Source organism: Thalassophryne amazonica, chromosome 7 (assembly GCF_902500255.1).
Source record: "Thalassophryne amazonica chromosome 7, fThaAma1.1, whole genome shotgun sequence".
NCBI lineage: Eukaryota > Metazoa > Chordata > Actinopteri > Batrachoidiformes > Batrachoididae > Thalassophryne > Thalassophryne amazonica.
This window is the reverse complement of record NC_047109.1, coordinates 60,574,897-60,588,136: the sequence shown is the minus strand read 5'-3', so window position 1 is coordinate 60,588,136 and position 13,240 is coordinate 60,574,897. Positions and strand designations below refer to the sequence as shown.

Sequence of the window (13,240 nt, the reverse complement as noted above, 5' to 3'; positions counted from 1 at the left end):
TGTGGCTCCTATAAAGGGGCGCGTGACAAAGTGTCTGCTGCCAGATTTTCAAATTATACGTTTGGAGGTACAGAGACCACTGAACCAAACGCTGTTTAGGTGCCTTAGCAGAGGTCAAAAATGTTAGTGGATTATGATCAGTATAAACAGTAATTTTGGCACCACCACACAAGTACACTTCAAAATGCTTTAAGGCCAAAATTAATGCAAGTGTCTCTTTTTCAACAGTTGAATAATTTAGCTAATGTTTGTCAAATTTCTTTGAAAAATAGGTCTATCCAAACCAAAATTATCAGATTGTGTCAGAACCGTTCCTGGCACAAGAAGGTGGCCTGAGAAACTGGCTGCTTTAGTGAATGGTGATGTCTCTAGTGATTATTCATCTGTATGCCTGTAACCGATATGTGATTACACAAATCTTTGCATTTTACAGCATATAGCAATTTTAATGTTAAATTAATTTCATTTCAATTTTAAATTTATTTTCATTTATATAGTGCCAAATCACAACAAAGTTGCCTCAAGGCATTTCACACAACTAAGGTCTAACCTTACCAACTCCCAGAGCAAGCACACAGGCGACAGTGGTAAAGAAAAACTCCTTCTGATGATTTGATGAAGAAACTTCAAGCAGACCAGACTCAAAGAGGTGACCCTCTGCTGGGCCATGCTACTGACACAATTTACAAAACTATTTACAAAACGAATATACAGAAAATTTTGCCGGTGCACAGGACAGGAGGGTTGCAGAAACATACACCACACCCATCTCTCGATACAGCTGCACCTCAGAGAGAAAAAAAAAAACAGAATTTGGCATCGGAAAGACAACAAAAACAGTATAATTTGTCAGCATTAAACAAGAAAAACAGGAAATACTAAGGTGATTGCCGGCCACTAGCCCTAAGTTTCACTAAAAGACCCAGACGTTAGATAATGTTGAGGCCCACTCCATTTCCTAATAAAATGAATTTAAAGAGTAAAAAGCATAGTAACATAAAACCCCAATTCCAATGAAGTTGGGGAATTGTGTAAAATGTAAATAAAAACAGAATAGAATGATTTTTTTTTTTTTTTTTTTTTTTTTTTTGATGTTGTGCAAATATTTGGTCATTTTGAAATGGATGCCTGCAACACATTTAAAAAAAAAAGTTGGGACGGGGCAACAAAAGACTAGGAATGTTGATGAACGCTCAAAGAACACCTAATTGGAAACAGGTGAGTGTCATGATTGTGTATCAAAGGAACATCCCAAAAAAGCTCAGCCGGATCACCACTTTGTGAACAACTGTGTGAAAAAAGAGTCCAACAGTTTAAGAACAACGTTTCTCAATGTTCAATTGCAAGGAAATTAGGGATTCCATCATCTACAGTCCATAATATGATCAGAAGATTCAGAGAATCTGGAGAACTTTCTACACATAAGCATCCAGGCCGAAAACCAACATTGAATTCCCGTGACCTTCGATCCCTCAGGTGGCACTGCATTAAAAACCGACATCATCGTGTAAAGGATCTCACCGCATGGGCTCAGGAACACTTCAGAAAACCACTGTCCGTTAACACATTTCGTCGCAACATCTACAAGTGCAAATGTTAAAACTCTACCATGTAAAGCGAAAGCCATACATCATCCAACAACATCCAGAAACGCTGCCGCCTTTTCTGGGCCTGAGCTCATTTGAAATGGACAAATGCAAAGTGGAAAAGTGTGCTGTGGTCTGATGACTCCACATTTCAAATTGTTTTTGGAAATCATGGATGTCATGTCCTCCAGACAAAAGAGGAAAAAGACCATCCAGATTGTTACCAGCGCAAATTTCAAAAGCCAGCATCTGTGATGGTATGAGGGTGTGTTAGCGCCCATGGCATGGGCAACTTACACATCTGTGATGACACCATCAATGCTGAAAGGTACATCCAGGTTTTGGAGCAACACATGTTGCCATCCAAGCAACGTCTTTTTCAGGGACGTCCATGCTTATTTCAGCAAGACAATGCCAAGCCACATTCTGCACGTCACAACAGCGTGGCTTTGTAGTAAAAGAGTGCTGGTACTAGACTGGCCTGCCTGCAGTCCAGACCTGTCGCCCATTGAAAATGTGTGGCGCATTATGAAGCACAAAATACGACAACGGAGGCTCCGGACTGTTGAACAACTGAAGTTGTACATTAAGCAAGAATGGGAAAGAATTCCGCCTACAAAGCTTCAACAATTAGTGTCCTCAGTTCCCAAACACTTATTGAATGTTGTTAGATGGAAAGGTGACGTAACACAGTGGTAAAGATACCACTGTCCCAGCTTTTTTGAAACGTGTTGCAGGCATCCATTTCAAAATGTGCAAATATTTGCACAAAAACAATGAAATCTATCAGTTTGAACATTAAATATCTTGCCTTTGTGGTGTATTCAATTGAATATAGGTTGAAGAGGATTTGCAAATCATTGTATTCTGTTTTTATTTACATTTTATGGCCCAGTCACACGGCACTTAACGAAGGGCAATGAAGCCCTGACGAAACAAGAAATCTGGACTTTCGTTGGCATCGTTTAACCTTCGTGCAGTTTTGTTCGTGCAACTGGCACTTTGTCAGGATTTTTAAACTGATGAAAAATTTGAACGAAGGGCAATGAAAACTTCAATTCGTCCGTGTTTTGTTTTGCTGTCGTTCTTGACATTTTTTAATTGTTTGTTTAGTTTTTGTAATGTTATTGTTTAATTTGACTTCATTCGAGCAGCTGAGTGTTTTCACATAGTGCAGAAGCCAGTTTGTGAGCACTGAGGCTGCTGCTGCTTTCATGTACCGTCAGAAATTACAGGGAAAACTCAGCCTGTTTGCTTGGATTTTTTTTATCTGGGTGGAGAGTCAGGTTCAATGCACTCAGGCACCTTACATAGGGAAGAATTAATCTTTTGTGTGGATACAATTAATTATTTTGCCACAAGCAACTGCTGAATTTGAAACAACAAAAAAGTTTGTAATTTGTGATGGTACTTGAATGCAGCATTAGCGGCAGCAGCTGCTGCGTGTGTTTATTATTTTTTATTAAATATAACAATATGAGTGTAGGAATGATAATCCAGCTCTTCTGTACATGTGTCAACAGGTAGATAATTTAAAAGATTATATAAAGAGCTGTTCTGGAAGGCAGAATTCACGTTGTGGATGAGCTGCAGCAGGTGGAATAACGTGTTCACATGCACTGATCAGTTTACTGCTCTGATATATTCAGTCATCTTTACACTTATATTTATTCCCCTTTTGACAGTTTTCTGTTATAAATCAATATGTATGGCTTAGAATATAATACAGTGATAGATCAGCGACCACAGCGCACCATTTTTTTTTTTTTTATTGGAGCAAGACAGTGTGGATTCTGATGATGAACGAGATGATCCCTCTTTTATTCTGGAAGAGGAACCAAAGCAGGTGGGTCTACAGATGTGCATACAGATCTCCACAGCTTCTGTTTGCAGTTTTTCCAGGACTCAGGTACTATGAACACCGTTCCAGCGCAGAGTCCTGGAGCTCAGACACACACTGCTCCAGCAGTGGCTCCAGGCATGTTTCGTTTAAAGCGTCGAGATCGTTAGCTTCGATTTTGTTCATTTCCTCTTTTGTCCCTTTTGTGCTCTTGCTTCGCAGGCTGTTTGGTGATAAAGCTCTTTCGTCCACCTTTTCTCAACAAATAGTGACTTTTTTTTACGTTTTCCCTTCATTCAGGAATCATCATGTGCCGTGTGACTGGGCCATTACACAATGTCCCAGCTTCACTGGAATTGGGGTTGTACTATGCCAGTATGCGAGCCATACGAAAGGGAAAATAAGGGCGTCTTAAGTCTGGACTTGAAAATCTGGACTTACTGACGCAGGGTGTTATGGCCTGGCTCAAAAGCCGCAACAAAAAGTGAGGCACACACAGAAGCACAGATCTTTTTAACCCTTTGTAGAGCATTTATTATAAAAAGTAAAGGAAAAGGAAAAGAAAGGAAGGCGTAGCAGAATAAGCCAGAGGACCAAGCCAGGACCAAGCGCGAGCAGCCACTCCCCATGCCGCGATCCGGAGGAGGAAGAATGCGAGGGAGAGAACAGAACTTCCCCCTTTTATAGCACCCAGGACAGGAAACAGGAACAGCGCCTCCCGGTGGCCAAGACCTCAGGACACACAACACACACATTAAGACAGCAGCACAACAAACACATTAGGACGGCCGCAAAGCCCCCCCCCCACCCACAAAACACAGGTCCCACCAGGACCCTGTGCAATGTGGCTCCTATAAAGGGGCGCGTGACAAAGTGTCTGCTGCCAGATTTTCAAATTATACGTTTGGAGGTACAGAGACCACTGAACCAAACGCTGTTTAGGTGCCTTAACAGAGGTCAAAAACGTTAGTGGATTATGATCAGTATAAACAGTAATTTTGGCACCACCACACAAGTACACTTCAAAATGCTTTAAGGCCAAAATTAATGCAAGTGTCTCTTTTTCAACAGTTGAATAATTTAGCTAATGTTTGTCACATTTCTTTGTCTATCCAAACCAAAATTATCAGATTGTGTCAGAACCGTTCCAGCCCCCACGTGACTTGCATCCACGTAAAACTGAAATGGTTGGTTTAAACGTGGGGCGGCCAACACCAGAGCTGCACAGAAGAGCTTCTTCACACTTTCAAACGCCTGATGACAAAGAGAAGACCAGACAAATTTAACATCTTTGCACAACAGATTAGTCAACGGCACAACAACTGAAGAAAAGTTCTTGCAAAAACAACGATAATAACCAACCACTCCAAGAAAACGCATAAGTTCTTTTTTAGTACTAGGAACCGGAAATTCCTTGACGGCTTGAACTTTAGATGCAACAGGACGGATTTGCCCCTGACCAACTACATGACCCAAATAGGTAACAGTCGCCCTCGCAAACTCACACTTTGCAAGATTGACAGTCAACCTCACCCCTGCCAGACGAGTGAAAAGCTCCTCCATGGGCTCCAAATGTTCTTCCCAGGTGTCAGAATAAACCACCATATCATCCAAGTACACGGCACAACCAGACATATCGCCCACAACAGCATTCATCAACCTTTGGAACGCAGTAGGTGCATTTCTAAGTCCAAACGGCTTCACTGTGTAAGAAAATAAACCTGACGGAGTAATAAATGCAGACACCTCACGTGCACACTTAGACAACGGCACTTGCCAGTAGCCCTTCAAAAGATCCTCCTAACGCCTGTCAAACAGAGACTTCATTTTATTCTGCACAGCAGTCATTTTCAACTTGACCAAATCTCTTGCAACATACAAGTGCTGTCTGAACCCATCGATATAATCTATAAGATTTTTAGGTGGGTTTGGCTCCTTTAATCTGTCTGCCACTACAGCCAAAGGACCTTTCACTGTATATGCGAAGACCAACTCATTTGGGCTAGACCCAGTACTCTCTTGAGTGACTTCATGAGCAGCCAGCATCAGCCAAAGCAAACATTCTTCCTAGTCGCCACCAAATTCAGAAGAGTAAGCACGCAACAGCGACTTCAAGGACTGGTGAAAACGCTCCAAAGCGCCTTGCGACTCAGGATGGAAAGCCGTCGCTCTACTATGCCGCACTCTGAGTTGCTTCAAGACCTGGCCAAACAGATGAGATGTAAAGTTACTGCCCTTATTTGGGTGTATGACTTTCGGAATACCAAACACAGAAATAAACTGAGTAAGCGCCCACACCACTGCCCTAGCAGTTATCGTCTGCAATGCATAAGCTGCCGGATACCGTGTAACGTGACACATCACTGTGAGCAATATAATGACCCCGACCTTGAATGAGGAAAAGGCCTGACACAATTAATTATTAAATGCTCAAATGGTTCAGATGCAACTACAGTTGGACTCAACGGAACTGGCTTCAACACTTGATTAGGCTTAGCAGTCAGCTGGCACACATGACAGGTCTTAATATATGAAGAAACGTCCCTTTTTAGACGCGGCCAAAAAAAAGTCTCAGGACCCAGTCATACGGTTTAGTCACCCTGGAGTGTCCAGACTCATCATGTGCAACTTTTAACTCAGCAGCGCGAAATTTACTGGGCACCACGATTTGAAACACGGGATCACCGACAATACCCGCATGGGGCAACCATTTTCTCACCAACAATAAATCCTGAAAAAGTAACCACACGCGCAATCCAGAACCTCACTCGCTGGGCGCACCTGATCAAAGAGGCCTTTTAAAGACATGTCACCATGCTCCCTGCCACCAGCTCACTACGAGACAAGGATACAGGAAAATCAGACAGAGGTACATAAACATTTTTTACACATCTCTCCTTCTTAACCTCATCCCGCACCATAGCCCAAGTAACAGCACACGCAGTGAACACCTGGGGGAACTGTTTACTGCTCTAATCAGTTTGAGGAAGTAATAAGGAACTGGCTCCACCTCCTTCTGTACAGCTGACCAAGCAACGTCCGTCCACAAACGCGCACCAGCCAAACCATTGCCCAAGATAACGGAGACACCTTCCACTGGCAATGCAGGACGAACAGCCAAAAATGCATCCCCGCTGAACAATTCACACTCAAGCGACACTATGCAAAGGAACAAAGAGCACATTCAGACCCATGCCTCGAACTGGAATATAAACGAATCAAACATGAATCAAACTAATTTACCTAACTTTTGGCGGTGGGATGATTAGGCACACAACCAGCGCAAGACGCGCAAAAACCCCAAACTTTATCGCACACCACAACACGGGTCTAGGGAAAGCAAAACAACAAAAAACTGTTCGGACGTGCCCCCATTTGTTATGGCCTGGCTCAAAAGCCGCAACAAAAAGTGAGGCACACACGGAAGCACAGATTGTTTTAACCCATTGTAGGGCATTTATTCTAAAAGTAAAAGAAAAGGAAAAGAAAGGAAGGTGTAGCGGAATAAGCCAGAGGACCAAGCCAGGACCAAGCGCACATGGCCACTCCCCATGCCACAATCTGGAGGAGGAAGAGCGCAATGGAGAGAACAGAACTCCCCCCTTTTATAGCACCCAGGACAGGAAACAGGACCAGCGCCTCCCGGTGGCCGAGACCTCAGGACACACAACACACACATTAAGATAGCAGCGCAACAAACACATAAGGATGGCCGCAAAGGGCCGTCACACAAGGAGATCATTCCACAGTGGCATGATAAGAGAAAGCTCTGTGACCCACAGACTTTTTATCCACCCTAGGGACACTAAGTAGTCTTGCACCCTGAGAATGCGAAGCCCGGGCCGGTACGTAAATTACATCAGTTTATTGAACACTGTACTTCTGAATGACTGTAACTGTCCTTGCAGACAATGCAATTTCCTTTCCCCTTGCTTCCTAAGGATTTTTTGCAGCCTGATTTGGTCTGGATCACAGACCGGAGACTGGTACCAGTCCACAGCCTGGGTACTGGAGACCCCTGCTTGTACTTATTGTCTGTACTTGGCATTTGTTTGCAATTTTACAGTGCCCAGAAGTGTCATGTTTCTGTAAGGCGAAAGGCTGTTGATGACTACACCAGAGATTTAAACTCTGACCTTTTCCTTTCCACACAGCTCGTCTAAAATCCTGCAACAACCCTGTGAATTTGTTCTTTTTCCCCACACAGAGTGCAAAAACAAATGATTCTCTTTCCACTTTTAATCATGCGTATGTCAGACCGGCAACTCACTGGTAATCCTTCCAAATCATTGCTCTAATGAAAGATGAATTATTGCTGCAGTTGCATTAAACACTCATCCATATCACTTGTGTTTGATGACAAGAGGGGAAATACTTAAAGCCTCCGGTGTTGTAACCGGAGAGTGATGTACGTGGGTCAGAATGAATGGCTTCATGCCAGACCACGATATACGCTGCATGAAAAAGTGACTCAGTTTAAAAACAAAAGGTTCCAGGTTCCAAGAAACACATCAAAGCCATTCCAGAAATTTTAAGAGCTTTGCAAACAAACTTCTTTAAAGTTCTTTTTATTTAGTTGTCACAGGTTTTTGCACAACTATATTAATTATCCAAACCACATTCTAGTTCTGCAAATAAATGTCGTTTAAGCATTATTCATCCAGCAAATTAAGCTGTTTACTTATAATGAGAGCAATCTGGTTAGTGCTCAAATACCTGGCATAACAATTCCTCAAAAGGTAAAAAAGCTGAACAGGAACAGTATTTTAACTTGGATGATTACGCAGATCAAACCAAGTGGAATGGCTTCTTTGTCCCAGTAGTCTTTAGTGAATATCCCCACCATGGCCCATAAATAAAGATGCTTACAAAAGCCTCTGAGGACATGTGGCTATTTATTCCAAGAGGCAATTGCATCCCTCCTGATCCCTTCCTTCCTGCCACAGGCACCGTATGCAGGGAAGTGTGCAGAAGTAAACAAGGACAGCTCAAAGTCTGTGCACATGTCCCACTTCTGCGTGCCGGCGTGAATCTGTTGTGAAGGTGAATCGTTGTGGTGCGCCGTGTTCTGACTTTAAATTCTCCCCAACTAGATTAAACACAATAGGCTAGGGAGTTCTTAATCAGATCGGTTCCACATATTATTATTCATCAAAAGGTTCAGCAATTATCATCATATGCAGACTGAATGGTGATTTTGTGCAATCACTTTTATTGTTTGAACATCTACACGAATTTTAAAAAAGGCTGTGAAGAAATGCTCGATATGACAGAGTAGTTTGTTTGTTTTTACGTTAACAATGGTTGACCATGTGGACAGTTAGGTCATCTGTTGGTGACAACGTGTACCCAAATAGGATCATATGCAAAATGGAGCATACTGCAGTTGCTTGTCTTTTTTCTTATTATTGCTGTTGTTGTTTTACAGGGTTGGTTTGTTTCAAATGGATTTTTATTTATTGCTTTCAAGAATTTTACTCCTGGTCAAATCTAATTGCCAACTCTTGTTTTAGATTTTTTTTTTTTTTTTATGTTGACATGAGTTATATGTTGTATACCGTGAATGTACAGTGCATTGGGAAAGTATTCACATCGCTTCAGTTTTTCCTTATTTTGTTATGTTGCAGCCTTATTCCAAAATTGACTAAATTAATTTTTGTTCCTCAAAATTCAACTCACAATACCCCATAATGACAACATGAAAAAAGTTTTTTTTTTTTTTGCAAATTTATTAAAAATGAAAAACTAAGAAATCAGATGTACTTAAGTATTCACACCTTTTGCTTTGTTGAGGCACCTTTGGCAGCAATTACAGCATCATGTCTCCTTGAATATAATGCCACAAGCTTGGGGCAGCATTGCCCATTCCTCTTTCTAGCACCTCTCCAGCTCTATCAGGTTGGATGGAGAGTGTTGGTGCTCAGCCATTTTCAGATGTCTCCAGAGATGTTCAGTCAGATTCAGGTCTGGGCTCTGGCTGGGCCACTCAAGCACACTCTGTCTTTCAGCCGCTGGTGTGCGCAAATAGTTGAAGCAACAGGTGTCTAAGGCAGCTACGATTTTACATGTTTTGCACACAATTCCTGCTTCATGCGCACTTTATGCACAAATTGACCAAATTCGCACTATGTGTGAAGGGGCCCTACATACCTGTGGGACCTTGACTGCAATTGTGGAGCAGTGATGCAACTTCTTTCTTGACTCCCAATACCACACATCTTGTTGAACCTACCTTTCTGTGAACATAGATTCATAGCTTTCTCACATACATACACATATATTCATTCATGCAACTCACATTCACGCAGTGTAATCTGTGGCTCGTAAACTTGTGCACATTTTCGGCAATCATCATGAACCCTTATTAAACATGTTCATGATTTGTTTTTATTTTTTAATAATTTCTGCTTGTATTTCCATGCTTTCTTTTTTTTGGCATCTGAGTTGATGTTTTAGACACCGTTTTTATTGTCATTTGTCTGTTACCATCGCTGACATTGTTTGTCTAATGCAGGTTTTGTACGGGGAGTGTGGCAAGGCAAATGAATTGGGTTTGTTGCTGAAGGATTTTTATGTACAAGTATGCATCAGCTGCATTGCTATTTATGATACACTAAGCAACCGAGACAGACAATTTTCCACTATTTATTTTGTTTTGTTCAAGAAGTTGTTGTTATATATAAATAACAATGTTTAAAATAAATTCCAGTGGAGTTTGGAAGCAAATTCATGTGTGTCTCTGTCGGAGTCGGGGAGCTTGAAAATACATATTCTTGTCAAAAGGGGGGCATCACACTAAAACATTCTTGCCTCGCAAAATGCACATTTGGGAATTGTGCACAGCGTCAAACACAAATCTTGAAAAGGCATCTACATAAATTTTTTTTTAGTTCTCTTGTGCACAAACAAAACCCAAAGCATTTTACTGTAGAAATCCTACAAACACATATCCTGTGGGGGGAAATAAAAATAAAACTTTTCCTTGTGTTTTTTACATTGTGTAAATAATGCATGGGGTATTTGCAATATTGGTAGGCACTGATACAAAATCAAATGTTCACTCTCTTTGCTTGACTGCGAGGCATATCTAGTGCTCCTTTAATTATGTTTAGTCTGCTTCATTGGCTCTGACTGTGTTTGTGCAGTTTTCATTTTTCATTTCTTTCTGGCACTGTGTTTAGCTGGTTCCTCTGTGTTAAATAGTGCCTGTGATTTGTTCTCCGCACAGAACCAAGCTTTGACCCACTACAAGGGGACCAAACATGCCAAGAAGCTAAAAGCCCTGGATGCTCCCAAGAGTAAGCTCAAACGCTCTGTAATCTCCAAGGCAACCGCCAACCAGGAAATGGCCAAGGTCATCAACACCTCGCAAGTCCCCAGCGGCCCTGACAAGAAAGGTTTGTGTTTTACTGCCTGCACCAAATTCCTTGGCACTAGTTGTTTGTTCATGGAGCTGCTGTCCTTTTGTTTGGAATTAATACCAGATGCACAAACGTACCTTGGCTTCCCTTTTAGATTTGATCAACACAGTCAATTAAGCTGCAGTTGTTGACGGAGTTGGATGTTCTTATTTTTGATTTCTGCATAAAGTCCTTATGTTAGATGGATTGCCAGGCAACAGAGAACACTTTGATCCTTGATGGTCATAAACGCTACATGAGTAAGCCTTTTGGAGGCACGCAGGTTTCTGAAATACTGCAATTTATCAGAATGTTTACTGTGATCCATATGCTTTAGATTTTCAATATTGGATTTTGACTTAGCATTTGTCTATTATTGGATATTACTCTTTTGCTTGTGTGCTTTGTTGTTCACTGATTGTGTGTAGCTTACTATTCCGCATGTTGCAGCCAGATGGCTGCTTAAATCTGGTGATCTGGACCAGGTGTGTACTGAACACTTGGTTTGACTACTGCTTAAAAACATGTTGGAAAAAGTAAATAAAAAGTGTCTGCAAGTTTCTGACAGGAAGCAGTTTTTAGCTTCCCTGTTTCATATTGGTTCTGCAGAGGATACGATAATGTCTGGAATCTGAAAGTACCGCTGAGGAACCGTCCCTTCCGCAATCGAATATCTTTTATACTGCCTGTTATGTCATAAAATTGGCTGAATGAAAAGTATTCCCTTTTACTGTAAGAATATCAGGAATTGGAAACATATTTAGCGGTCATGCGCTGGAATTAATGCTGTATTTTTTTTATTGTTCCATACATATTTGAATTAGAAGCACCTTTCTAAAGTTCCACGTGTTTTGTGACCTATTTGGTGAGTTCTGACTGCATCACATTTAAGGATTGACAAGTGTGATGGTAATATTTTGTCAGATGTAGGTGAGAAAGTTCCATTAACATGAACCCAATTACACATCGACACTGTTTGCACATCACGTGCAGGTCATCTGTTAGTCTTTATGTTCTTTTAGAACTAACCACTGGCAGCAGTTTGTCTGCAGCTCAGTGTTAGACAAAAGTCAAACCATTAAGTGGAGCAATTTACACTCAAGCTTCCTTTGAACTAATCTATACAGCACTTAGTCTACATTTAAGGTAATAAAGCTTCCTGTTGATGTCATGAAAGTCTGGCTGCCACATTGGTGATCTGCTGCTCTCAGTGGGCGGTAATTAATACATGGATTTGTAATTGCCCTGCTTGTCGGCAAAGCGGCGAGCAGGGTGTTGTTTTCATTGGTGTGTGTGTGTGTGTGTGTGTGTGTGTGTGTGTGTGTGTGTGTGTGTGTGTGTGTGTGTGTGTGTGTGTGTGTGTGTGTGTGTGTGTGTGTGTGTGTGTGTGTGTGTCTCCATAGGCAAGATGAATTAAAAACGGCTTTCTTCAAACTTGGTGGGAATATCACTTGGACAGACAGATATCTAGAGGTGATTAGATTTTGTAGTAGTTTGGTCAAAGGTCAATAAAAATTGGTCTGTAACAACACCTTTTTTGTACAGCTTTTTTTTTTTTGTATAGCTCAACAACCAAGTTTTTTTTGTATAGCTCAACAACCAAGAAGCCAAGATGGATCAAACTTGTTGGGAATATTACTGGGATGAATATGTGGAGGTGATGAGATTTTGAATCAGTTTGATCAAAAAAATCAAAAGGTCAATATAAAGGAACACATGGTCTGAAAAAAAACTTTTTTTAATTAAACCAAGTAGCCCATATGAGTCAAATTTGGTGAGAATATTTTTTGGATCAATATCTAGATGTGATTAGATTTTGGATTCTTTTGAACAAAGGTGAAAGGTCTAGGAAAATGTGCCCCCCACCCACCCCCACAAAAAAACAAAACACTTTTTCTGCATCTCAACAACTAAGAAGCAGAGATGGATGACCTACAGCATATGTGAAGATTTTGTAGAAGTTTGGTCAAGTACAGGAAAACATGGCCCAAAAAAACTACCACCTTTTTTGGTATATCTCATCCAAGAAGCCTGGAGGGTTGAGCTAAGAGGATTAATACATAGAATAGTTTTGACTGTGCTGAATGCTTAGTCTCCAAAGTGAAGGTCAAACAAGGTCAATGTCTAGTGGATTCTATGACACGTGTTACCCCGTAACATGTAACTAAGCCTAACAGATGGCATAAAATATTCATTTTTAAAACCCTGTTAACTCAACCAGTAATTTGCATCACTTTTGACTAACATTTGAGGAACTTTAACTTTTGACCCCTGCACAAATTGAAACTGGCCTTTGTCACAATTTTTGCTATTTTTACTCCATAACTGTATGACATTCAGTCATAGATAGTCTGAACTATACCTTGTTGGAATCTTTATGATCAGACAAATAATATGGTATAGTTTTCAAAATG

The 13,240-nt window shown here is 41.1% G+C and overlaps 1 protein-coding gene across 1 annotated transcript in view; it reads left to right on the top strand.

Moving 5' to 3' along the window:
* Positions 1-13,240, top strand: part of znf385d (zinc finger protein 385D) — a 375,991-nt gene that overhangs the window by 233,376 nt on the left and 129,375 nt on the right. Inside the window, exon 4 of the mRNA XM_034174297.1 lies at positions 10,655-10,823. Within this exon, the coding sequence (XP_034030188.1) occupies positions 10,655-10,823 (169 nt within the window). The remainder of the gene's footprint in view (positions 1-10,654; positions 10,824-13,240) is intronic.